We start from the raw sequence: 27,546 nt of genomic DNA, 5'->3' as shown, positions 1-27,546 counted from the left end.
TCAAATCCCACAGTGATTTAGAGTGACCTGGCTGTGAAGACCTTGTGGCCTGACAAGACTGCAACCAAGGAAAGCTGATTCAGGCTCTCCATAGCTCTTCAAAGAGCACATCATCCTCTATGCTTTGATCACCAAATGTGGCCATCTATCTAAAGAGAATGACATGTCCTAGTTAAAGGACATGTTTCTTCAAGCTCACCAGCAAGTTAGTTATCTGGGAAAATATTAATGGGGTGGCAAGCTCAAATGTCTTACTGGGCTCTGTCACCAAGCGGAGACTAGGATTGAGTCCAAACCTGATTGTCCTCTCCACCATTACTATCTTAATGCATCCCTGAAACAAAAAGCTGAACAAAGGGAAGTGAAATTTGTTTGCAAGTGCCTCCTCTGAAGGCCCACAGAAGAAATCTCACCCTAGTCATATGCCACTGACCAATGGGAAACTATGACCTTCACATGTTGTGAAGCTCCATTTTCCCCACAGGAGGGTGAAAACCTTATGCCAGTCATTTACATTTCCCAGCTCTGGCCTGGGAGATACTTTCTTCTACTTTCTGGGTCATCTTCAGCAAGCCAATCACTTCAAGCAAAATATCTTGCTTCCTTCACTTACACACTCAGAGACCACACATGTCATAAAAGCACCTCTTAGCTGTAAGCACAGTGTATACCTATGGTCCTGCTGCTTTTTCTGCCCTATAGCAGCAAATCAATATATTTGCATTATAAAAATATAAACAACAGAGTCAGTGTTTCTAAAACTGATCAGGAATAGAAATGGGCAGGCAAATAGGTATTAGCTGAAAAGCTGAACCCACAAACACCCCATTTCACTTTTAACATCTGGGTTTAGGTTGCAATCCCTTCAGTCAGAACTAGGTTTACATGACAGGCTGTAAAGCACTTTGCTTCAAACTCAGTCCTTTGGTCTCCATCATCAGTTCAAATAAAAATTTTATTTCTGACCTGTTGGCCACTTTCTAACCAGCCATTTTCAAATTTTAAGCCCGGGGGTACTGTTAGCCAGTAGCCAGACTTGTTTACCTCCTACTACAGCTGACATTAGACTGACCTGAATTTTACAAGCTGGGAACTATTATGTCACAGTGTAAAATTAAACCTAAACCTATACTTTAAGAAAGAAAACAAGATGTAATGTGGAAAGAATTACCAATGGGTCAAGTTCGGGTCGTAAATTAGGATGCAAATGGTACCGCTTACTGTGCCCATCTCTGAAATACGAACTACCCTGCATTCTGCATAAGAGTTGAGTTTTGAATCTAATTCAGAAAAACAAACAAACAGGAAAGTAATTTATTGATGGTTTTTCCACAGAGAATGAGGTTTTAACACATTTCAGTGAAAGATCAGGCGGCCGCCCAAGCTCAGAGGCCTTGGCGAGGCTGTTCAGCACGGCCCCGAGGGGCAGGAGAGCCTGGCTGCTGGGGCGGGGAGCGGGCCCGGGCGGACTACAGCTCCCGAAGGGCTGCGGGCGGCTCCGCTTCCTGGCCCGGCCGCGGGAGCGCATGGAGCCGACGGAGGGCGCCGAGGAGGAGCGGCTGGTGCAGTGCCCCGTGTGCCTGCGGGAGCTGCCGGGCCCCGACATCAACCCGCACCTGGACCGCTGCTTGCAGGCCAGCGGGGCCGAGGCCGAGCCGCCCAGCAAGCGGCCCCGCCTCGCCGCCGCCCCGCCGGGCAGCCAGGCCGAGGGGCAGCCGGAGGAGGCCCGCCCGGCCGCCGGGTCCCCCGTCTTCTCCCTGTTCCACAAAGGCCGCGGCGGCGGGCAGAGCCCGGCAGCCGGCGGCGGGAGGAGCGGCGCGGGGCGGGATGAGGCCGCCGTGCAGCCGGGCCATGGATGCGCGGCCGCGCTGTGCGGGGACAGCCTGGCGCAGAAGCTGGAGGGGAGGCCCCTGGCCGAGCGGCTGCGGCCGGACACGCTGGGAGACTACGTGGGGCAGGAGCGGGTGCTGGGGGCCCAGACCCTGCTGCGGGCCCTGCTGGAGTCCCACGAAATCCCCTCCCTCATCCTCTGGGGGCCGCCGGGCTGCGGGAAGGTGAGTGTGGGCGGCAGCGCCCAGCCCCGCTCGCAGCCTGCGGGGTCTGGCCGGCGCCGGTACACGTGGCTCTGGCGGCCGGTGAACCTAAAACCTGTTTGTTTCGGAGTCGTTCTTTTCTTCATCCCTTTGCCTTCTTGCTTTCTTTTGTAGTTTCCTTATTTTGGGTGATGTCCACTAGTTTTCCCTTAAGGTTACAAAAAACACAGCCTGCCTCGTGAATCAAATAGAATCGGTCCACCCCCATCAGCCCCACTCCATGCAATTTGCTCTTTGGTTACACATGGCCTGTCTTGCTTTCACATAATTCAGATTTCGTAACTCCAAAGTCCATACCTAAAAGAGAAGCCGTGGTTTAGTTAATGGCTGAGAAGCTGAAAAACAGCAACAACAGGGAATCTGTAAATGTGTCTAGGAAACAAGGTGCGTTACCAAGAGATTAATGCAGCACAGTTTGCAAGTGCTAGGTCTGCCTTAGCCTGCAAAAATCTTTCCCTCGAGAGAAGGCAGCGCTGGTGTGGAAAGGGAGGTAGCCTTACAGCTAGGCGCTCATCCACCTTCAGACACTTTTCGGCTGGTGGGTCTTTGCAGGATCTGACCACTGCATCTTCTTGTTCTGCCTCCTTTAGCTTACGTGGGGCCATCGTGAATCCCAAAAGACCCTCTAGCACAGCAGTGAAGGGATTCACAGTTGTGAGGGAAGGACCAAAGGAATGCCTCAGGTGTGGTCAAGCTCTCTTTAAGATCTCGTCTTAATTTTGTCCTGTTATTCCACGTATTTCAGATTTGTGGTGTGGCAGGGCAAACAAAATACAGTCTTCTCTGTCAGTCTAATGTGTTCATAGCATTAAGTTTCACATATTATATATATAGTGTGGTGAGAGTATGTTTCAGAAGTCTGGGATAGGGGAAGTAATTAATACTTAGCAGAGAAGGACAGAGCGGCAGCTTGCTCTTTTCAGCATACTTAATTGAAAATAAAAAAGACTTCCTATGTATGGTGTTAGAATAATAATGCCTGTCAATCACGGAAATAAGGAGCAGGTGTAGATGAATACCGTTAGCAATGGTGCAGCAGGTTATCTAGGCTAGGTAACATACACCTCAAAAGAACCGACTAGTGAATTTCAGTAATTGCCACTTTCTTTAAAATAACAAAGTAATAGTAGAAAGCAAGAGCTCAGAGTAGGTGGGGTAAGAAACGGCTGTTTCTGAAAGCAGTGTGTTTCTGAAAACTGATTAAAGGGGAGGTGAATTGACTGAAGTAAGATGGCCAGAGAGAGAAGTGGAATTCAGCTCTTTAATAACTAGGAATTCTTCTTGTTGAATGAGTAACACATTCCGGGGTTTGCTTCTAGGTTTTTTGGTGGTTTTTTTTGGTTTTGTTTGTTTATTGGTTTTTGGGGTTGTTGGTTGTTTTTTTTTTTTTGTAGTCTCCTGTCTTTTGTTTCTTGTTTTCTCTGTCAACAGCATGTGCTTGCTCTTTCTTGAAGCCCTCTTTGCTCAGGAAGAAGAGCTGTACAACTACAGTGGTAGCAAAGCAAAGGCTACAGTAGTGTTTCTGCAATCTGGCACTGGCTTCAGTGGCCTTTGGGTTGTGATCTGATGAACGCACCTGGCTTTGACCATAGAAGTGCATCTTCGTGAGCTTGTGACAGCTCAGGGACAGCTGTGTTCCAGGTCTTTAGGAATCTTCCATGGTACTGAAAGTGTCTTTGAGTAACATGTGGTCTGTTTTATGCCTCTAATATCACAGTTTTCACTCTGTTTTTTCATATGACCCGTTCTCTTCACCAATATGCTTTACGCAGAATTGTATTTAGTAAACTTGCTTTTTACAGAGTTTAAATTCTGTTGCTCCTCAGTTGCCTGACTTGTATCTTTGACCCATCAGAGAGCAGTTGCACAACTTATCTGTTATATTTTTACTCCCTCAGTACTTATACTGTTGAGTAACTCTACTTTCTAGGTTAGTCTTTCTCAGCAAAGAGTTTTGAGTCTATGTGCTTTCAGCTGGCTCCTGATGAAACATCCATTATTGGCTGAACCAGAAATTCCTTCTGCACAAAGTTGAATTTTGCCCCTTCACCCACATTTCTCAGTATTTCTGGACAGTGCTAGAGTATAGTTTTATCTCAGACCTCCTTCCCCATAAGTCATATTGTCTGTCTGAGTTAAATACCTGAAAGCTCTCTTCTTTTCTTGGATATGTTCTTATAAAATTCCTCTCCTAACAGATTTAACATGCAAGTAAAGTTGTCGGCCTGAAGTTGGAAAAGGAGATCTGTCCTTGCCTGCCTATCCCGCTCACTTACTATTTGAATTGTATGTATATAATGTGTCTAAGAAAACATTCCATGAGAAAGCAACTTAGTGCTTGTAAACTTGAAAGATCCTGTGGAGGAGAAGTAAGTATTTCGCCTCAGGATCTGGTTGGACTGATCAGCAAAAACTTCTTCCATTAAGTACAGTCCTTTTCAGCAAGGACAATGCTAAGAAATAACTGCATGTTGTATAGATTCATGTGTAATAAGGCCATATGCTAAGCTCTGCCCATCAAAGGACTAAAATAGCAGCATAATTAGATATGTTGGTCTAAATTCAGAAGTGCTGTGTAAGATGGTCATACATTTCTTAAACCTCTTCAGGCTCTTGCTACCCATGGAATCTGGTTATTGCAGCCCATCTATGCCTTCTTCCATTTCTACAGCCAAATGCCATGCTAACTGATACTTTTGAAAAGGGTAGAGCAGTACTAAGTAAAAAAACAAAACAAAACAAAACAAAAAAAAAACAAACAAACAAACAAAAAAAAAAAAACACCAAAAAAAAAAAAAAAAAAACCAACCAAAAACCACAGAACTGAACGTGGAATAAATCGTCAGGGCCAAATTTCAAATCAATTTATGTATTATTTTTCCTTTATGAAAAGTAGTTGTTCAACAGACTTCTAAGCAAGAAGAAAATAATCTTGCCTGTTAGAGTGCTATAAATGCAATATTTCATATTGTAGGTTAAGAGTATTTTTGGGGAATTCCTATCATGAGAATAGTAAAACTAGGTACTGGAGTAAAAATATGTGTGCTGTGTAACTTCTCTGCCCAAGTCGATTTTGGCCTCGGCTGCACTTGAATATTCAAGGAAACACCCTTAAAACTGAATAGACAAAATTGGGGTGTTTCCGTTGTGATCACCTTTTCTTTTGAGTTTCCATCTGTACTGAGTCCTCTTACTTTAAAGGAACATGATCTTTGTACCTTGAATCTGTCATCCTAATTTCATAGGAAGCCAAGGTGCTCTGAGTGAAAAGACTGGCTTTTTGTTTGCACTTTTGTCACTCTGAAGTGTTGAACACAAGAGGCTATTTTCTTCTTTTAAGAAGCTGATCAGACTCAGGCCAGAAGAAACGCTGCCTCAAAGAGATGCTGTGGTTATTAACTTAGGAACAGTTAGCTTGTTCATCCTGACTATGCAAATTTTTAAAGGCCTGTATGAATCTGAGTGTAATGTGAGTAAGCTGTACTCTGATTTATGGCACCTTAATACAGGGATTTAGATTTTTGCATGTCTGCCATTGAGGCACCAATTTTAGTAAAGAGTTAGCGGGGGGACACAGCGTAACTTGAGCACCGAATAATTTTGCTGCCACAGATGAAGTTTAAGCCTTATAAACCTGAACATTCTGTATTTAAATACAGTAAACATTCCCTTTTATATCTGCTACTTAACAAGAAAAAAATAGGTAGCAAGTGGCATGAACACGCTCCTTATAGAAGATAAGACAAAGAGCATTCATGCATGACTCCCTAAGGTTCACGTCTGTACTCTAATAATAAGATAAAATATGCAATGTTGGTATGAGTGCAAAACATTAAAAAACCCAGTAAGTGATCTTTGAAGTTTCTGTCTTTTATTTTCTCTAATATTATATTTTATTTCTAGAACTCCCTTGTATTTCTTTTCTTTGCATTCAGTAAATGACACATTGAAACATAGACAGCAAGTCCAACACCTATTTTGGTGCCCACATGTTTATCATCCCTCCAGTGCTTCCTATTTTGCTAATTCAAGTGGTTAGCTAACAGGCTGTTAGATTGCTTGAGTGTTTTTCATCTTCTCTTATTCATACAGCTTGGGGCCTGATGTGAATAGCTTGAAGTAATGAGTTCTTTTGATTGATTAGCATGAAGTTTTCAACTGAAAATACATCATGTCTTTTACAGTAGTGTAAGCTGAAAGTCCAGGACAGCTCTGAAGAATGGGTTTGTCTTTGCAATTGCCTGGAAGCAGCGTTGTAATGCAGTGTGCTTGGTTTTGCTTATGCCTGTCTAAATCATGAATTACTTGGGGTAGCTCTCTAAGAAGAGAACGCTGGAAGAGAAAATGCAGTTGTATCCATAGAACAGTTGGAATGTGAGTACACAAATCAGGATACAGCAAATGGAGATACAGCTCAATTTCAATAAACATTATGCAATGACCTTGCATCTGTTTATGCTTGGTTGGACTTGGATTCTGGAAGTGCTGTAAAGCACATGCTGTGTCTCTTGTTCAGTGACACTCACTCCTCCAGTAGTATCTCAGTGGGCTATTTGGGGTTTGAGGAACCAAACAAGATGGGTAAGAATAGCATCTGCCCTTATATAAATGCCAACTGCTGCAACTTTGATTGTGTTTATCTGTATAGACAGTGTCCCCAGGCCATGTTCACCTGCTGTGCTGCCAATTTCCTTTAGACACGGCCCGGCTTATCTCCTGTGACGCAGTGTGGTACAGAGAACATCCACAGAGCTACGTCCCAGAGAACTGCTGCCCTATGCGGCATCCAGGGATGCTGTTGGTGTCTCCCTCAGGGCAGTGAAACAGAGCACGGCCTTTCCTGATTGCTTGGCAACCACAGTATGGCCCTGCTGCCAGCAAAGGGAAGGTTGAGGGTGAGGAGGGGCCATTGATGGCAGCACCATGTAAACAAAGATTTGGAAATCTTGGCCAAAATAAAGGAAGAGCAAAAAATAGCCAGAAAGTCATGGTCAAACAGCAGCAAAGAAAATCAGGGTGCTAGATCATCAGTCTGATAACATAGCTTAGACCCTACAAGTCTGTGGGTGTAACTACACCTGTCACATTTTGCACTAGGCATATGAGTCTTTTGTCATCCCTGCCACAAACATAATTTACACTGTGATTTGCTCTGGAGCAAACCAGCAAAGTCACTTGTTGGGGAAGCCTGCATGCCAACTAGATGATCCCTGCTCAAGAATGATCCGTGCTGCACTGCACTTGTGCCAGGCTGTGCCAGATCAGCTTTGGTCACCTAGACATGGTGTGGCAGAGCCTACAACCTTCCAGGCTTTCTGGGAGAACCGTGTATTTTGGATGGACCTTAGGTTTCACTGTATTCTTGATCTAACCCTGTGTGCTAGTATCTTCCCAGTTTTTTTCCAATTCCACTTTCTGAAGTGAGCTAGGCAGTGCCACTCATAATCCCTGTGAGGAGCTTTTGTGAGCTAATGTGATGAGCATAGTTTAATGGCCTGGTGCAGGGCTGCAAAAATCAAAAATACCACCTTACTTCTAAACAGGTAATGTATTCATTGAACATCAGTATCAGTAAGACTGGGTTAACTTGTACAAGCTTTTTTACTATTTTCTTCCAGCCGTGGATGTGACGTAGCACTCACTAGTGGCAGTGCAGAGAAGAGAGAAACAGTTCATACTTAAAGATTGTTCCCCAGTCAAGGAAATTTCTGGGTATACAGAAAATTTATGTCTTCTAGTACAAATACCCAGCTTACCAAACAGCAAATCCGATTGACTTTTCTGCTCTGACAGTGGGAGGTGTGTGGAGCCAAGCATGCTTTGCTTTTGTTTCATCCATAACTTGTATCAAAGCCTGGAAGAACGGGTAACATAGTTGCTGAGAGTGAGCTTGTTTGGTTTTGGGGTTTTTTTTTTGTTTGGTTGCTGGTTGTTTGTAAATCTGAGATGATTTCAGGCTCTGAGAGAGGATATTCTCATTTGGGCTGACAGAAAGTAGTAGGTACAGGATGATGAAGGACAGTTTCAGTAGTTAAATGTTTGTTCTGCGTGTAATGGGTCTGGAAATAAATGACCAAGGGCTGAGGTTAAGTGTTATTCATTGGTGAATAATAGTTCCGAAGTTTCTTTGTGAATATGTTTCTGTTTCAGAACAGCTTTTTATGATGTCACTGCATTAGCTTGTCTAAACAGGTAGGTCAGTAAGGTCTCACAGGATCCAACGTAAAAGTTGAGATGATAGGTATGATTTAAAATAATTTGGCATCATAGTAGAAAAGAACTAAGAATGGTTTCTGGAAGGGGCAAGTATATTGTACTGTGAGCTTTGTAAGCTATAAGTTTTAGTGAAATTAGCAAAAGGTTAGTTTGCAGGATCACTCCTATTCCTAATTTGTGGGAAACAATATTACTGCTCCTGCCAATAAGGAAAAAAAACATGAGCTAAATAAGAAACACCTGTATGATAAAAGCACATTATCAGCTTGTTAGATTTTCCTTTTTGTGCCTGTTATGTAGGTTCTGATTCAGGGGTACTCACTCATAGTAAATTGCAGCATCAGTGTCACTATTTTAAAAGATTTGTTTTCCAGTGTAAGAATGAAACCAGAATTTATTTTAGATGATGAAGGATAATCAAGGTGTTCTGCCTCATTCCATATCGTATTTCTAATTCTCTTCTTGTCCTTTAAATACGTTGCCCCTGAGGGAAACTAGGAGTCTAGCATGTGAGTTACAGTTGTTCTGTGCTAGTGCCTTCATATACTTAAGCTACTTTGCTTACATGAATTCTCCACTAGGTTATGTGTTTCTTCAGGTTCTAACCTGAAGTAAGATACAGGGTAGTAACATAGAGGGTAGCTTGTTACTGACTTTTGCTTGACATAGTGGGACTAAAAGCAGCATAAAAAACCTGAACTCGTGGAAAGTAAGTCTTTTGGAGGACCAGGATAAAGTTTTACATCTGTGTGATAGGCAGTTTGACTTGCTGAATGATTGATTGTGCAGAACAGAAGGAAGAGGCTGTGAACATGCCTGTCCTTGTCAAGCATTGCATTTGAAAGGCAATGTATCTTATTCTTATTGCAACCTTTGGTGACCCACAAGTTGGCAGAGAGGGTGAGGTATCTGCTGGCTGAGATACGTGCAGCAGATTTCAAGCAGACTCTTGGTCTAACAGCAACTTTCAAACAAATCTCTTTGATTTTTTTCCCCTAAATTAGAGTTAAAAATATGGACTCCTGTGCATGTGTTTGTGAAGTCCTTATTGCTTGTTTGTAAAGAACAAAACTCTGAGCAACAGCCAGGGTACAATGTGAGCTACCAGTCCCAAGTGGAGCGACAAGAAGATTAGCTGCTTTTTTTTCTTCCTTTGTCCTCTCACCACTGCCACTTTTAGAGAAAGAAGAGGTACATTTTTCCTTTTTCATCTTCAAATTTCATGTGTTGCGTGGTTTTGTGCTTTCAGAGATTTTTAAGGCATGGGTATGTCCTCTGAAGTTACATTCTGAATCAAGGCCCTTTTTTAAGGAAACATGAATTTTGGTTTTAATTTCGTAGCTCAGTTTCAAAGATAGTTTTCTTCTGGTTATGGTGGGGCAGGGGTGGAATTTGCATATTTGTTTATTTTTTCAGATCTTCCTAATATCTGTAGGCTTTGCTGCAAACACTTTCCAATTGTCTTTCCAGCCTTGTCTTTTGCAATGTTACAGCTTGGGGATGGGCTGGTGGATTTAGCTCCAGGAAGAGAGGGAGGATCTGACATGGGATATGAGTCTTGTATCAGGACCTGAAATGACACCACTTCTGAAGGCAGGAAGCCCTTCCTAAAACTAAAACAAGAATAAATAACAATAACAATACATCCTTCCCCTTTAGCCTCATGGTTTTTTTTTTTGTTGTTGTTGTTTTCTTTTTTTTTTTTTCTTTTCTTTTTTTTTTTTTTCCCAGTTTTTTGGCCTGGTTACAGTTTCAGGGGCAAGGAGACCCGTTAAAGGGACAGAGCAGGGTACTGCAGCACCATTGGTAGCCAAGTGGTAGGTGCTTGTTTCTGCAGCCTCCCTGCAAGAGGATCAGGTTGACACCACCTGCTGCTTTAACCTCAGCACTTGGAACATCTTCTGAAGTGGTTTTGGTGGCACCTGTCCCACTCCTCATCTGTTGAGACTCTCCTGTCTTTGGTCTCCTTTGGATCCTTCTCTTATAGAATAGTGAGCTTGATGAAAGAATCACCTGTTTTCTCTAGCAGTACTTTCAAATAGAGCTGCACTTTCTTCAGGGCATACACCTGTGTTTACTAAGGTTTGTGAAGGAGAGTCTCAAAATCATGTCTGTGATATGTTCAGGTGCAGTAAATATACCCAGGAGGTTGGTGGAGGTTGCTTCTGTGCTTTGGTAGGCTAAGTGAAATTATCTATAAATAAAATCAGATTTGAAGAGGTTGAAGGACAGAAAAACAATGAAGCTGCTTTCTGAAAACAGACAGTTTGTTCAGTCAGCTGCCTTTTGCTTCCCTGGGCCAGCATTTGATTACTGTTGACTATTTAGATTTAAGAGTTACATTTTCTTAAATACGCATGTCATTTTTTAATACTAGTGTTCTCATGCTTTCATAGAAACTTCTATCTGATTAATTTCATTTTTATGTGTATTTGAATTACAAAAGGGTTTAGTTAATAACATTGTAGTTTTTTATTTCTCACTTGCAGTTGCACTGTAAACTCTTAGGCAGATGTCTTGGGGTAGTCCAGCTCTTTATCCATTAACATACTCCACAAAATAACTGCACAGGGAATTGCAGTTAGCCCGTCTTCTGTGACAGAAATGTATTTGGCAGAGAGTTCTTCTTCTGTGACAAAGGAGACAGCTGTCAGTGCTGTCCTTTTCAGTACTGAGGCTCACTGGCTCTGGTACGTAAAAGTTCAGGCATTAGAAATGCAGCAGAGGAATTGGCAGCTACCTCTAGCAGGAAGTTTTAAAGTCTTCTGTGCCCTAGAATAACGTGAGCTAAAATGCCTTAACTCTGTAAACTGTCAACACTGTCCCTATGTCCAAAATATATAGCTTTGTTCTTTACATATTTCCTTTAAATTAGTACTTTCTGTGTTTGAAATTATTTTTACAAAGCTTTCCTCCTATTGCTGTTTTAGACTACACTGGCACACATCATAGCCAACAGCAGCAAAAAGAATGGCATGAGGTTTGTGACACTGTCAGCCACAAGTGCCAAGACAAATGATGTTCGAGATGTCATCAGCCAAGCCCAGAATGAAAAAAGACTCTTCAAGAGAAAAACTATCCTCTTTATTGATGAGATCCATCGTTTCAATAAATCTCAGCAGGTATTGTACTACGCTGCTTTTTTAAAAGAGCCTTTGTCAGCACTTCTGTAAAATCTCCCATTTTGCCTTAAGGTGATACCTTCCTTTGGGCTTTTGATTTCAGTGTTAATACGTTTAGTAGATGAATTTGGGAGAAACATGAGAATTATATTCCTTAGCTGACTTCCAACCAACATTTAATCCTGTGATTCAAAGATTTAAATAAAAGGCTGCGTTACAGTTGACTTATGTGCCGTCTTTATATGATATTTTTATGGAATTTTATTTCTGCAGAGTCATGTTAGTAATGTTTGCTGCCCACATCTTCATTTCAACCTCCATCTGGAGGGTAGCATTCTGTATTACCTTTACAAAGGTCTGGAATGTGAATGTGCCAAAGGCAGATATTTTAATGTTGTCCTCTCTTCTGTGTGCGAAAAAATAAAGTCATGGCATGGTACTTCAGGATAACACTGTAGCCATCACTTGGGGCTTTTTTTTTCTTTTTCCTTTCCTAGGTATAAGGTTTTTTCAGTTGTGCCATGGCAAGCTTGAATTCTGTACCACAAGTTGCAGTTTTTAAATTGAACTATTCTATAACCTCTCTGTAGTTCTCAGACTACAGAATTAGGCAGGAAATTGTCACACTAAAGATTGATTCGAAGCATATTTAGGAGTACCCTCACTATTCTTTGTACTTGACAAGGCAATTTCATGATTTCTTGTGTTGCCATGCAATAAATCAAAGTCACACAAATCCAAAATTTGCAAATTTCTTTACCCTGTTTCTTTTCAGCTGATAGGGTCATTCTCAGTGCAGTCATTTATTATTAAGGTGTTGGGTGCGTGAAATTGAATCATTTCCATATCTGTGCATATGAACTGCCTTGTCAGCGTGGTTATTTGTCACATCAACAGGGAACACAAAGTCTCGCAAGACGCAAAAAAATGTAGCCTACTCACATGGGATGTTTCAGGTTGTCATTGATTGAGATCAGCTTTTTCTGCTTCCCTCCCATGCTCAGGACACTTTCCTTCCTCACGTCGAGTGTGGGACAGTGACCCTGATAGGAGCGACCACAGAAAACCCTTCTTTCCAAGTCAACGCCGCTCTCCTGAGCCGATGCCGGGTGATCGTCCTGGAGAAGCTCTCGGTTGAAGCGATGGAGGCGATTCTGATGCGGGCTGTCAGGTCCTTAGGGCTCCAGGTTTTGGGCCAGGGTGACCAGCACAGCACCCCTGCGACTGGCAGCAGCAGCAAGAGCTTGGAGTGAGTATTTTATGGGCTGCAGGGTGTTAACGTGCACAGCCCGAGGAGCTGACTGCCTGCCAGGGAGAGAATGAAGCAGTTGGGGGGTGGGAAGAGAAACCCTAGCCACTTCTGATAGTAAAGAAAAGAAGTGGCAGCATATGGCAGGGGCGGGGGTGACAGGAGAGAGAGAATTCAAAGCATTGGCTCTCTCCATCCAAAACATAATCTCACCAGCTGGATTAGGAGAGAATTTTATACTTGGATCCGTAACTCCTGACTCACCCTCTCAGGATATTTAAATCTGTTCTGCTGCTGAGGATTTGCTGTGGAAGCCTGTAAATGGGTATTTGTCATGTCCTAATGTGTGTTATTTCTTGCTACTGATTGTAAAAGCATCACATTACTGTTAAGTGCTGGATGGGGTATCCCCTCTTAATTTGGAAGTGCCTGCCAGAAGTCTGTTTTTTCCCCCAGAATGTTTCCTTAATATAATCAGGGAGGGTGCTGCTGCTTCTGTTCTTTAGTTTCAGGGCTAAGTCCTGTGCTGTGTTTTAGGATATCCTGTGATGGGAGGAGGCTGTTGCTGTGAGACATTAATAGATTGTTTTAAGAGAGATATTGTTTTTGTCTGCTCCTCGATGTCCAAACAGATAAGCTCATATTAAACACTTGAGAAAGTTTCGGAAAAAAACAACTTCCAGATTTGTCTACAACAGATGTTGCCTGCCTTCTGGAACAGGAGGCTGGCAAATAAGAGTAATGTGTGGTACTGTGGTACTCACATGCAAACTGTTACACTTCCTTTGTGTTGGTTCTTGGCTGCACTCCTAGTAATTTACAGTGCATTGACATGGTGGTGATTGACAGACTGTATGAAATAAATGAGAGGGAATCCACTTGAACTTTATCACAGAATGTAAGCACAAAGAATTGCCAACCTGGATGCTGAGGTCAGGACAAGTTAGGAAGAGTATTCCTTTTTTATTTTTAGGTTACCCTGCCTCACGGTTTACTCATTTATAACTTTTACGTGTTGTAGTAATGTGAATTTTAGAAGAGAAGGCAGTACTGCATGTCAGCATTAATGTAACAGCACAGCTGTGGTTGTGGCTACACCCTGACTGGGGTTCAGAGACTTTCCTTCTGTACAGGATTAAAGTACAAGGCATAGTTTCAGCTGCAGTTGTTTGGGTTTGGGTTTCGCTGGACTCTCCATGTCTGTAACCTTCCAATAGCTGTGGATGATTTAAACAGCACGGTGCTTCATCATACTGAAAGAAGTCTGGCAGGCAGACTGTCAGACTAACACAGTTTCAGAAATCTCTCCATGGGGAGAGAGGTCCACACTCCAAAGGCAGTCATGGAAGCCAAGCATTTAAAAATAAAAATGGGAGTTTGAATTGAGGAGGGTTTGTTGCAGTTGTGTGTCAGGTCTTTCTTATCTTTCATGATGAGATCTGGTGCTGGGCCACAGTTCCTACATTTTGTTTCTAATAATTTCAGGTTTTTATAAGCCATCCTGTCCCTTACTGTGGTTCTGGTTTGGATTCCTCATTGATTCCTGCTTCTTGCTTCAGTGTCCATACCGTTTATGCTTCTTCATTTCCTCTCCACTGCTCTGCAGGAGCAGCTGTCCCAGCTTTTTGCCCCTTGCCTCCACTATGGAACTGGACTGTCATTAGATGCAGGCAGGTAACTAACTGTTCATGCTGTCCTGAAGTATAAATTGAAATCACCAATTGCAATTGATCTGTTTGTTAACGGTGCTCACCTTTATTCCAGAGTGAGAAAAAGGAGCTGTAAGGCAGCACATCCCCAAATAGTGGCGTGTACCCACTCTGAAAATGCTGCCAGAGATCTAGCAAGTAGGCACAAGAGATGTATGCATAGAATTTTGGACTTCGTTTCCTATGTGAGTCTTCTTTCCAAGCCACAGCAGTGTAGTATGAAGTACTGCATGTGGTGATTGGCCTCAGTTAATCGGATGGTTTAGTATCACATCACTTGTCTGACAGGATGGCTTACCTAAAAGAGATTTTGAAAGAGAGGATGATTATTTGTGGTCTCTCCTAGTACCTTGAGGAACAAGGTGAGGGTGACTCTACCTTAGTCTTTGCACAGGCATCTTCTGTGCTCAGCAAGAATGCAGCCATCCCCGAGGGATTCAGTGGATTTCATCATCTGCACCCCACTGGGAAAATGTGCTCTATCCAAATCTGTTTCCTTCGATTTTCTTTGTGGAATCTTCTTATCTTGCTTCCACCATTGCTGCAGGTTTCTGATAAAATTAGATCACCTGGATTCTCTTTCATTCCACTGTGGCCTATTCTTGCTCTAAAGCTGGAGCAACTAGCAGTGGGTGTTACTTCTTGGTTATCTTTCTATTTGTTGTGTCATCATGGCTCACAAAGGTTCTTTGACAGTTTTTATGTTAATTACTGGATTTCTTTAGGATAATATGTGCTTTTTGTTATATTTTCATCAGCATTACTGCCTCTCATCAAACTGTGCCTCTAAAGTCTTCAGTAAGATGGAGAAACAGGAAAGGAAGAAACACACTCATGGTGAAGAAAAGTAAGAAGTCAATGTTTAAGATGGTTTTTATTGCTGCAACTGCTTGCGCTTTCTGCAGTTTATGCTGTGTCAGTAAGAGCACAAGCTCTTCCAGGTGTGGACTGATACACTGCACTTGTACTGCGTCAGTGGTGGAAAAAACCAAATTCTTCTCTTGGCTTTTTATTTGTGTCATTCAAGTGCTGCCCTCAGAATGGTATCTCTCAGTGAAGTCAGACAGTAAACTGGATGCTTGATTAATGTGTTTGAGGCTAGATAGCACAGAAGGCACACAGCTGAGGGAAATGGAAGGAACCCCAGTTTCCTTTTGGCAAGCCCAGTCATCATGCAGTTCAGCTTGTTACTGGCTGTATTAAAAGTTCTGGCATGTTTTGAATTCACTGGTTTGTAAATCACAACACTGAAGGTGAAATTCCTTTGGATCTTTGGTGTTCAATGCTTTCTTGAAAACTATTCCTTAGTTGGAATACCCATTCAATTTCCTTGCAGGAAATGAGTTGCTGAGGTGAGAGGCAACACTGGAAGACAATGCTGTAAGGCAGTGAACAGTGCATATCACACTGCAGTAGTTCAGTTGAAGAACTATTTGCCTGTAAAAGTGTTGCAATCTGCCAAGGAGTGAATATAGTGAGAATAATTGCACTGACAAAGCAAGAAAGTACTGATTTGTGTGGGAAAGACGCAGTGGTGCTTTATCTCATGTTTTGCTCAGTAATTTTTTAAATCCTTGACCATAAGCTTCTCCTTGCTTGGGCTTCCTTATATTTACTCCTTGACATTACTTATGCTCTCTTGTCATTGGCTGAGATGCCACAGTGCTGTGTGGGTTTAATGGGTAGTTCATCATACATTTCATGGAGTTCTTGGCACAAACTGTCTCGAGAGTATGGCGATAAAGAGGAACCAGAAGAAGGATTTATTATCCTGTGGTGGTAGTTTTCCATTCCTTGAGCTAGTGTATCACCTTCAGGCCAGTGAGTGATGGATCCCAGCATGTCCCTTTTGGCTTGTTTATGTTTTTGTCTCCTAGTATCGTTGGTTACAAGGTACCAACATTGACCACTGGCATCCAGTGGGTGTTCGGTGTTAATTTTGGAAGTTGAATAAAATATGGGATTGCCCATCTGCAAGAGTATCAGGAGCTTGGAAAGAAGTCAGAAGGCATGGGAGTTATTCTGCCTTGTGGTTCTGATGGGTACAGAAGTTGGGTAAAGTGAGAGGGAGTAGGGCACTTGAGCTTCTGAAGACAGGATGGGCTTAAAACTGTAAAACACAGCAACTGCTTTTTGGAAGCCAGTGTATTGAAATAACTGCCATCCAGATTTTGAAATCAGACTCCTGCCTAGTGAAGTTAAACCATCAGAAAATGGAATTTAAGGTCTTAATTGCTCAGAAAAAAAATATCGTTTTGAAATACTGAGTGTGTACAGAGCTGAGATGATGCAACAGGGAAGCATTATGTTATTTCCAATCTGTTTCTCATCAATGTGCTGTGCAAACAGCTTGTATGTGGAAGTTTTCTCCATTTATCCTTGTTCTTTGTCACATCCTGCATGTCATGCTATTGTAGGCATGGACTGGATCAGCCAATACATAATGCATTATTTGGATTGGAATTGCCGTTACCTTTTTGTCACAACTGAAATTTCTCCATGGAAATGGACAAGGCCATCGCTTGTAACCAGATTTTTCATACTTTCTTGTGAATATTTGTTTCATTTTCTGTAATATAAATTGCTTGTGTTGAGTAAACAGGGCAGTTAGAGTCCTGTAGTGAGAAAAGAGACAGGAATACAACTCAGCTTTAAATTAGCAGATAAATGGCAAAAGTGCTCTGAGGCCTCAACATTTTTTTGGGAAAGACTGTATCTAGCTTCTTCCAAGGTAGTAGATGCCTTTTAGTGCTCTCAGTGCTTCCCCTCTACTTGCAGTCACTGCCTGCAGTTGTGGTATCAGTATGAGGAGGCCTCAAGCACAGGGTATGCTTCTCTGCAAGCAGCAGGCAAAGACCTTAGTCCTTGAAGGTGAAACCTTCTCTCAAGTATGCCTTGCTGGTGTGTGAGAAGTGTTTGCTCAGCATGCCATGTATTTGGGATCATTTCTGTTGAAGGAGGTATTAGCAGTAGGATGTCTGTGTGTAGTCCCTGCTGATTTTTTAAAGAGAGCTTTCACTTTCCTTTTTTGCTGGCTTTTTAAATTGCTTGTGAAAGATCTGGTGCCCATCTGTAGTGCTGAGGGGTGAGCATTGCTTCCTGATTTTCAAGGAATTTGATGCTTGAGATAATTGACTGCATAAGTCCCTGTGCAGTTGTATTGTTCTGCTTCCTTGTTCAAAGACGGTGTTTGAAACACCCTGGCAAAAGTGCCACTGTATGTGTGTGTTAATTTTTTTCTAGATTCATCAAATACATGAGAAATAAGGAGATGGAAAAAAGTCATGACAAGATGCATGTGATGCATCTCTTTTTGCCGGGGCGTGATTCCTACTGTCTACTCTTTGCAGTATTGGTTTTGCCCCTACAAGAGATTTGTCAGCTTTCACTTGCAGTGGTTGATTAAGATTGCAGCTCTACTAGTTTTTCCTTTTTATGTGTGGCCATGGGAGGACTCAAATATTAACTGGTAAAGTTTTTCCAGAACCTACAGTCTTTTTCTATTGTGTGACAAGTACAAAGTGGATTTGCAAGGAGGAAAAGAAGGCAAGTAATGAAAATCAGTGGACATGTCTGTCTGGGAACCGTGACACTGCCTTTTTGTACACCACTGATAGTAATAGTAACATATCTTTTGGTAAATGAAGTGCAAGGCTGTCATGAATCCTTAATTATTTGACACACAAGAGCTTCATAAGAAATGGCCTCTCACACCAAGCTCTATGTGCTAATCCTTACTGATACCTGTCACTCTTGATTTACAGTGCAGCTACTAGAAGTGGCTCAGTCAGGGCCATTGATGCCATGGTTTTACTTCATTAGCTGCTGTCTCCAAATCAGATCACTTACACCCTCTGGCTGGCAACACCTTAGTTGTTATCTTGTCTACATAACTCAGGTTTGAGGGTTAAATCTTTAACAGGGTGCCTGTGAAACAGGCAGAGGTGAGCTGGTTTGGATGTGCCCCAACAGTGAGGACTGCAGCCCAGCAGGTGAAAACCTAGAGACAAAACTTGAGGACTTCATTGTTTACACAGATTTTCCATGGACTCACCAGAAGATCTCAGGAAGATCCTGCTGCTGCATTTCTCAGGTCTTGCCATCATCATAGATTCACTGAATGTTCTGAGCTGGATGGTACCCACAAGGATCATCAAGCCCGGCTTTTAAGTGAATGGCCCATACAGGGATTGAACCCTTGATGTTATCACCATGATGTTAACACTATGCTCCAATCAACTGAGCTAATCTCAGTGACTGGTTCATGTAGATTGTGATTTCACTGGAATTTGGCCTTTTTCATGTGTTTGTTTAGTTCTGGCACACATAGAAGAGTAGATGGCAAGAAGAGTGATGGACGTGTATTGGGATACAGTTTCTTTCTAGTAAGATTATTTTTTTCTCCCCCAGTGACTATGTTGTAATACCAGAAAAAGTAGGATGCATGTTTTACATTGTTAACAATCTTTCCAGTTGTTGTTTTTTAAAGAACAACTGATAGCACCTATTGCTGTTGCTAGTAGTTAGTTTAAAACGTTATGCTAATTACTTTATAACTCACTATATTCTCTCACCTGCATTTGGGTAGCTTCCTACCTTTGCACTGTTCTTCCACCAAGGAATTTGAAGTGCTAGCAGTGAAATCCTGATGGATTAAAACCTTGCAAAGTTCAACTGGCTGTGTCAGAATTGGGCTGTGGCAAAAACCTAACCCTAGTTCTTGTTGAATTTAATGAGATGAGCAAAAATAAAGGGGTTAAACAGATCAGAGTTCCTGCCCTACATTTTTCATGTGCAATTGTATTTAGCAGGCATTGGAGCAGGAGGAAGAGGGTTGGCCCCTGGCTCTGCAGAATGAGTTAAGACAAATCTTAAACCTAGCTGTGTATCAAGAAGCTTTGTAAAGAAATGTCATCTCCAGCACAACAGGCAGGGAGAGGAGTGTGATGGGGGCTACAGGTGTGTGGTTATTCTGTTGCAGATTCCCAGTGTACATAGAGGAGAAAGCTCTGAACACCCTTGCCTATCTCTGCGATGGAGATGCCAGGGCTGGGCTGAATGGGCTCCAGTTGGCAGTTCAGGCCAGATTAGCAGCGGGAAGGATCACTCCTTTGAACACTACCAAAGGTGGTGCTGCAGATGCCATTCTGGTGACAGAGGAGCATGTAAAGGAGGGGCTCCAGCGATCTCACATCCTGTATGACCGAGCAGGTGAGTAACTGATGCGTTTCAGAGATGCAGTGTTCTCAAGATGTGATAGCCTCTCTAATTTCTCCTTCGTCTCCCTTTTTCCAACCGGTTGCTCTACTGAAACAGTGTTTGTACTAAAGTTTGTCTGAAAAGTTACTTTTCCTCTACAGTGTAGTTCAGCTGGAAATTCCTTCTCAACCAGGAAGTGTAGATTAGCTGAAAGACCTATTTGCTGTCCTGAAAACAGTTGAATGGTGAAATTATTTGTTATTTAAGGTTATACTGTCTTCTATGAGGGTTTCAGTGGAAAGAAGCAGAAGAATTTGATAAGTACATTTTTCTTGAAGGGTTGGATATCTTCCATTGCACTTCTACTCTTTTGAAAATCTTGGAAGTGCTCACATTCACAGCAATGTTGTCAAAACCTGAGCAGTTTGCTTTGCTTTATTTTTAGAGTTGCTTTTTAAGGTAATGAATTCTGTAGCTTGCTTAGGGCAGGCCACATAAATCTCGTTGCACTTAAGGCTTCCTAGTGTGATAACTACTCCTGCTAAATTTGTGACTTGGCAATCTTAGGCATCAGAGTAGTTGGCCACTAAACCATTTTATGTTAGACGGTTAAAATCAGTGTCACAGATGAGGTGAATCCCTTAGAATGCATATGCTAGTTTTTCAGCAACACTTGGATGACAGTGCAGAATAGTATGAAATTATTATGCCAAGCAGTATTTAGAGAACTGATTTCTTTTTTCTTTTTTTCTTTTTTTCTTTTTTTTTTGCCACTGTTCCTGATATGCTGCATTAACTGCCACTGTTCAAAACCTGTGACGAGAGGTGTCGTGGGGTTGGTTGTAGCATATGCCCGCTTGCAGCCTTCTTGCTGCAAAGCAATAATGATGACTCACTGTCAGGAAAAAAGGCAGCTGGGCAGATACTGATCTAATGGCAGCTGAGAAGTCAAGGGTAGGCAGGGGGAGGGAGAAGAAAGTTTTATGGGGTCTGTGACAGGAAGAGGTCATGATTAGAAGGAAGCGGAAAATCTGACTGGTTCACTGGTGCAAGTCTCTGGAACCGTGTAGGTCCCTTGTGTGTTTGCTGTCGCCTTGTGGCCACTGTCACACAGAACTCTTGGCTGTGACCATTGCTCCCAGCCCTCCTACACCTTCTTTCTCTGGTAGAGATGGCACAGAGTGCCTTTTTCTGAGGCTTGCATCCTGTCTGGGTAGCATGTGTAAGCCCCTTCTCTGCTGTAGAAATCTTCGTTGTCATTTATTGTGGAGCTTGTGGCCCAGATTTCCAGAGTGGTGAGAGCAGTGAAAACTCTGTTTTTCTGGATTGTATAAGTGCCAAGAAGTCTGACATAGATATTGTCACAATAGCAGGTTGCCCAAGTACATGCCTTTACAGAATTTCTCTCTTCTGTGGAATAGTCTGTGTTGACCACTGACTGTTGACTGGAGGTTGACCGCTTTTGTCCATAGTAGAGGTAGCTGTTTGTCCTTTTAAACACAAAGGACTTCCAGATAGTGGCTCCTGCATAAACAAATACTAATTATTTTGGTAGCATGTCTTAGCTAATATATTTTGAATCACAGCTGTGGTGGTGGGATCTACAGTCCTCTAAAATAAAACGCTTCAGTCTTTTAAAGTAGAGGGTCTGATCACGATAGCAGCAACATACGTACAAGTATTGCATGTTCATGTAGAAAGCACCAAATAATTGATTAGTGTTCAGAGTTGTGTAAATGTGGACTTTTTATTTTACTTTTTTTTTGTTACTTTGCAAAACTTGCCAATACATGTAGTTCAGCATTCTCTTACATATTTTCATCAAGTAATCTAGGAAAGAAATCACTCAAAATGCAGTTGTTAGGCTGTTTTTCTGATCTGTGTGCAGACACGTAAAGAAAAGCTCTTTGTGCAGATAGTTTATGCATTTTAGCTGGAAGGACAAAGAAGGAACTTTAATCAAATTTCACTGCCAGCAGCTGCCTGAAGGCCTTGCAGTGTGAGAGGAAACAAAAACTATTAGTCATGTTTTAGCTTTTAATTGCAGTTGTTAAAATTTTGATCCTTTTAGAAAATGACGTAGCAACCAAATTCATTAAAGTTTACCTGCAGATGGGCAGTGACTGAATCTTTTAAATAGAGTTGTATTGTTGCCCCTTCTTTTCGCGTGTTGTATCACTCTGCTAACACTGATTAAATAAGATAAATGTCAGTAATTTCGCTGTCTGTGTGGTAACATGGTTATGGTAAACACTGGGAATGTGTTGAGCTGAATTTAAAATATTCTGCAAGCTGGAACACAGCTTTTCCTTTCCCTTCTCTGGAGGAGAAAAGAGAAGGGATAAGTTGCTTTTCCATACCATGCACATCATTGCTGGGGTAGGGTAATGGCTTATTTGGAGTTGAATTCCCAGCTGGTGTTAAACCACCATATTCACACCATAATGTATTTTCCATCCCAGTTTTGTTCTGCTGGATCAGAGCAAGAAGTCTTTTTGTCCATGCTGTTGCTCTAGTCTTACATCCAAGGCTTCCTTCTGTCCTTTATCAATGATCAGTTGGTGTTTACTTTTGACTTAGAGAAAAAATAATGTGATATGGGGACTGTGATTTTACTTTTGCCCACTACCTTGTGAGCAGGGAATGTTTAAGAAGCCCAAATATTATGGTCAGTGAACAAGACCTTTTACCTATTTTCAGGCAATATGACTTTACATAAATCAGCATCATAACCTGGCCTGAGAACTCCTGATGAGCACATGAATTAATCAACAACATTTGTGTATCTGTATATGTCAGGGACTAGAAAGCCCTTTCTTCCACAAAGCCTCTTGTGCAGTATCTTGTTTCATGAAGGTATTTGCCTTTGTGAGAACTGCATAGAGAAAATGTATTTTGATTCCAAAAACTCTTCATAGTTTCAATTTCAAGAGGCATCTGAGATACAGCAGAGATAGATAAGCTGGTATGTGTCTGTCTCTCAACTGAATTGATAAGGCCCAAACCTGTGTGCTAGCTAACCAGCATGAGAAGGCTAATAAGTAAAAGTCCACTAAAAGTTCAAATTTTTGGTATCTCAGGCTATCTATAAACTGTGTTTCTTAGACAGAAATGTAAGACCTCTCTCCAATGCACATCGCTGCATTTTCTCTTTAATCGATAACGCAATTCTGATGTGTAGGTATTGTCCTTGTAGCTCTGTCACCAACACTAAATCTGTAAGGAAAGAAATAAAAGGAGAAAACTAATTCCCTTCTCAGCCTGAGGTCTGAAGTTCCCTGCAGGTGTATATATCTAGACCAAACCTATCTGCTGGATTCCTTCTGCCTCTCCAGCTGGTATCCCCACATATGACACTTCACAGTAGCAGAAAAATCTGGGTGAGTGCAACCTCTGGAGATATTTAAAGGCCATCTTCCTTACTTTGGAGAGACCAGGAGACGCCTCTTGCAAGAGGATGATGCGAGTTCAGCTGCTTGGGTTTGCTGCTCCTGACTCAAGTGTTAGGATGGAGCACGGCCGTGCTGTTTATATTGGCTCAAGTGAGGGCTGCATACCAGGGCTCTTTGTGTGGAGTCCTAGCAAAAATAGCTGTCTGACTGCCTGTGCTCGCCAGCAGCGTGTTCAGTTCCCCACAGAATCACGCTCCAGCAGGAGCAGAGATGGGGGGAATGGACCTGGGAGGTGGAGGTCTTGCTGGCTACAAAAGAAGCAACTGCAGCAGCATGATGATTTTGTTTCTCAAACTCGCTGAGGCAGCCCTTTTGATTTTTCAGGGCCTACAAGGGACTGCTGTGTTCTGATGTGGCCCTCAGGCTGTAAATCCTTTTAGCCTTAGGAAGAAGAGGAATATTAACAGATGGCTGTACATGCAGCCAGTTGCCTTTAAATACATACTTAGCTGTGAGCCAAGGAATGTCAGGCACTTGAAAAAATAAAAAAGGCAGATAACATAGAAAGCTAAACAATATTGCAGCAAAATTCTCTTACAAGTTTGATTAAAAGACATGCACAAGAATCAAAACCAGTTGCACAGAGGAAAATTCTAAGGAGGAAGGGTCTCATTCAGTGTTTGTAATAGTGACTCCCTATTTTTAAGTGTAGCCCTAGAAGATCTGTGGAATAGGAGCTTTGTTTCTCCTTGGAGTCCAAATCTAATCATATATTCAACTTTAATATTGAAAAAGTTCCTTGTAATTCTTTCAGTCTTCCCATTTTTTACTCTGCAGTCTGTCCTTTCAAGTGTTGTTGCAGTAGTGCAGGTGTCCACTGTTGAACTCGGCATTTCTTAGGGGTTTGCCAGGGTTGTCCACTGCAATTCTGGGGTTTTTTTTTCCAAATTGTATGATGTTCTATCATTGTATATTCATGGCATTTTCTTTTTTCTCACCTCTATACAGCACATCAAACTCGTGTTTTACTGTGCACTTTTATTTTCTAGTTTTAGGTGATGTGAAATGTCTTTTTGCTAAAATATAACTACTGTACAGGACTGTATTTCTCTGATTCTTGTGTTGTCTTCTCAGAGCTCTGGGTGTGTCCAAAAGCAATGGTCAGTTGTTTGTATGTGCTTGTACTTTACTCTTTGATAATTATAACCTATTTATGTAGAGTTTTCTTCCTAACTGCTTAAAATATCTGGAGTTTTCTATTTTTTTCTTTTGAAGGGAAGGCCATTAGGTTACAAAACCCAATTTGTTTGCCGAGCAATGTTAGAAAAAAAAACAACTTCCTTTTTATCAGTAGTTGGTCTGGTTTTGCTTATGTAGTTAGGGAATGATTCACATGGGAAACCATGAAGGCACTGAAAACATTAATGAATGCCGTGATCACATGTCTGTAAAAAGAACTTGAAAAAGCAGCTTATGCTTACTGATGTGATCTAGTAAAATACATTGTTCCCTTAAATGCGTTTTACTTAATTTCCTCCTAACAGCTTTGTGTATTGCTTCTCCCCCATCCTGAACAGGAGAGGAACATTACAACTGCATCTCTGCCCTGCACAAGTCTATGAGAGGCTCTGATGAAAACGCCTCCCTTTACTGGCTTGCTCGAATGCTTGAGGGCGGTGAGGATCCTCTCTATGTGGCAAGGAGGCTGGTGAGGTTTGCAAGTGAAGATATAGGTCAGTATTTGCAGTGTTTCACATTGGAGTATCACCTTGAATGAAGATCTGCCAGGCTTCTCTGGGTTCTAAAAGTTGGTTTTTGAAAATAGACCCAAAAGAGTTACAGGCAAAAAATAGGTACAAAATATGGAAATGCTCCACATGCACAAAACCTTTGTATATGCAGGCAGAGACCCACATGAGGTGTCATTGTGATGATTACCTGTTTCAGGAAAGACAAATGTTTTTCAGGTCAGGTTTAATGTGTATTGATATGGATTCTTTTAAACCCTGCTGACTGTAGGTCACCAGTAAACCTGTGCCGTAGAGAGTATGTATTTCAGGGATGTTGGATTTTCTAATGTGTCTGGCATGTGAATGCCTACTCTGACCTGCAAACCTCAGGTTTGATAGCTGTAAGGCATCTTTATGTATCCTGGGTAGCAGATCCAGCAACACCTTTAGCACTTATATGATGGGTGAAGAGTTAGGAGATCTGGGGAAGCTATTTCTGTGTAGTAATATTTCCCCATTTCTTTATCAATTTAAAAAAATAGGAGAATCAAATGTGGTCAGTTCCTGCTCAGGCTGCCGCTCTGTGGCAGCAGATTCAGTCTATAAATCCTACCCACAGTTTAGACCTTTTTTTTTTTTTTTCCCTGGGTAGGAGGAAAGTTTGTGGATGGAGGGAGTGTATCTTATGGATGGTGTGGTGTTGTACCAGGAATTCCAGTATCTGAGAAAGCAGCTCTGAAATGTGCATGGATACCTTACAGGAAGGGAAAAAATAAAATGATAATAATAAAAAAGATTTTAAGTAAAGTAAATTGACTTTACCCTACTTTTATCTGATCCTTTTCTGTAGGACTGGCAGATCCTCTGGCTTTAACACAAGCAGTTGCTGCTTATCAAGGGTGTCACTTCATTGGAATGCCAGAATGTGAGGTAAAGGCTTTATTAATTCACGGATTTGAAAGTTCTGCAATCTGTAAAACCTATCTGTAACTATAAAAAGAAGCAGATTGCAAAGACAGAGCAAATTTAGTAACTTGTTCATTCTGTATCCCCCTTCTTTGAAAAGAGAACATTGTAGCTCTTAAAATAAATGCTGTAGTTTAAAATAAAAGTCACTGTGTATTGTTAAAATGTGATACGTGAACATGTATCATTTTTCTCTGCCTGTTTTTTTTTTTTCTATTATAAATAAAGTAGCTATTATTTTCTGGTAGTGAAAACCATGAAGCTATGGTGTTGTTAAATAATAGTATTCGTATTATAGTAGCAGGCAGAGGTCAGTTTAAAAATACAGTCCCTGCCATGCTGTACAAACAACCTGAATAGCAGACCTTTTCCCAAAGAGCTTAAAATAAGTCATTTCACATTTTCCCTCTGCTTGTTTGCAGGTGATTCTAGCACAGTGTGTAGTGTACTTTGCCAGAGCCCCAAAGTCTATAGAGGTGTACAGGGCATATGGCAACGTCAAGGAATGCCTGAGGATGCACACAGGACCACTGCCCCCTGTTCCTCTGCACCTGAGGAATGCCCCAACAAGGCTTATGAAGAACTTGGGCTATGGAAAAGGCTACAAATACAACCCCATGTACAAGGAACCTGTGGAGCAGGACTATCTACCAGAAGAGTTGAAAGGAACAGACTTCTTCAAGGAACGAGAAATGTGACTGCTGTGCTCAGAATGGGTTTTGATTTTTATGACTCGTACGTTTCTGCTGGGATAAAAATTCCCCTTACAGTGTCAGTTGCCTATTACTGTGGTTGAAAGAATTAAGCCACCAAGCCTTCCAGACACTTTTTTATCCTCCTGCTTTTATTGCTGTTGTTCAGAACATATTTCATAAAGAGTTGCAGCTAGGCAGTTTGGAAATGCAAAAATAAGCTTTATCCATATAATGCTGTCACTGATTTAAATGAAACGAAGGACAAACAAGAGACTTCTACTGCTGGCTCTTGCTGTGAGACAAGAAAAATTACTGTGCTGCTTTTTAAAATCAGTGTCTATTTCAGAATTTGAGAGCATTCTTTTCCAGAAAAATAGTCAATTGTACCCCCTCTGCTAAAATACTGTACAAAATATAATTACAGAGTAATTTTTGCTCTTACCATGTTTCAGAGACCAATTTTGTACAACAGTTATTAAACCAATGAAGCTGTTACGAATAGTGTCTATGCATTTGTTTAAATACTCCTATGACAAAAGTGTGGTTTTGAAAATTTGATACCCCTTTCGTTTTATTATCCCTGCTTTCCAGAGCAAGTTTCATTCATTTTGGAAGTAGAATAGTCATGAAAATGGCCACTGGAGTGGTACCCAGTTCTTTGCACCTCTCTCCAGCTGTGATATGACCCAGCCACCTGCAGGTCAGCTTTCTGGAACACACCACTTGCAGGTGGGTATTTCTTGATAGCAGAGGTAGTTGATGCTGTGTGGGGCTTAGATCAGAGGGATTGCCACAGCTGCACATCTGGAGTTCATTTGGAGCAACGTTCACAAACCAGGAGGTCTGTGGGCTGAGAATGCAGTGCCAAGTCCAGAAGCCAACTTTGTTCTGCTTATTGCTCTTCATTCTCAAGACAGATTGCTGACCCTTGGCCTTGATCAAAAGTTTTGCATATACAGCCTCCAAAACTTTGTGATTTGTACTGGAGATTAATTTTGGTGTGAGACTCCCTTCATACAAAGTTCTGCATGATGTAGGGCTCAAGCCAAAGATCATGCTGGAACTGTTTCAGGAATTGAACCTTTTGCATGACTGTGTACTGTTACAGGATTTGAGTCATATTCTTTCAACATTTATATGTTCTCCTACCTCAAATAAGTAGCTTTTGAATGCTT

At 41.7% G+C, this 27,546-nt stretch overlaps 1 protein-coding gene across 1 annotated transcript; it reads left to right on the top strand.

Moving 5' to 3' along the window:
- The first annotated feature begins 1,526 nt into the window (after nt 1-1,526).
- On the top strand, nt 1,527-26,877 carry WRNIP1 (WRN helicase interacting protein 1). Its single transcript, XM_066186991.1, has 7 exons — nt 1,527-2,054; nt 11,240-11,431; nt 12,436-12,680; nt 19,371-19,600; nt 24,558-24,713; nt 25,561-25,640; nt 26,099-26,877. The coding sequence occupies exons 1-7, from the start codon at nt 1,527-1,529 to the stop codon at nt 26,372-26,374; spliced, it is 1,707 nt and encodes a 568-aa protein (XP_066043088.1). The 3' UTR covers nt 26,375-26,877.
- The last annotated feature ends 669 nt before the right edge of the window (nt 26,878-27,546 follow it).

This window comes from Chamaea fasciata, unplaced genomic scaffold (genome assembly GCF_029207755.1).
Source record: "Chamaea fasciata isolate MVZ Bird 193981 ecotype frontalis unplaced genomic scaffold, bChaFas1.0.hap1 SCAF_1, whole genome shotgun sequence".
Classification (NCBI taxonomy): Eukaryota; Metazoa; Chordata; class Aves; order Passeriformes; family Sylviidae; genus Chamaea; species Chamaea fasciata.
The sequence above is the reverse complement of the archived record's forward strand: the minus strand, read 5'-3'. Positions and strand labels throughout refer to the sequence as shown.

Excerpts from the sequence above, each read along its gene's own strand:
- WRNIP1 (XM_066186991.1), top strand. The coding sequence starts at position 1,527 with ATGGAGCCGACGGAGGGCGCCGAGGAGGAGCGGCTGGTGCAGTGCCCC. Across the intron at positions 11,432-12,435 it reads GTTTCAATAAATCTCAGCAG|GACACTTTCCTTCCTCACGT; the intron begins GTATTGTACTAC and ends TCCCATGCTCAG. Across the intron at positions 25,641-26,098 it reads TTGGAATGCCAGAATGTGAG|GTGATTCTAGCACAGTGTGT; the intron begins GTAAAGGCTTTA and ends GCTTGTTTGCAG.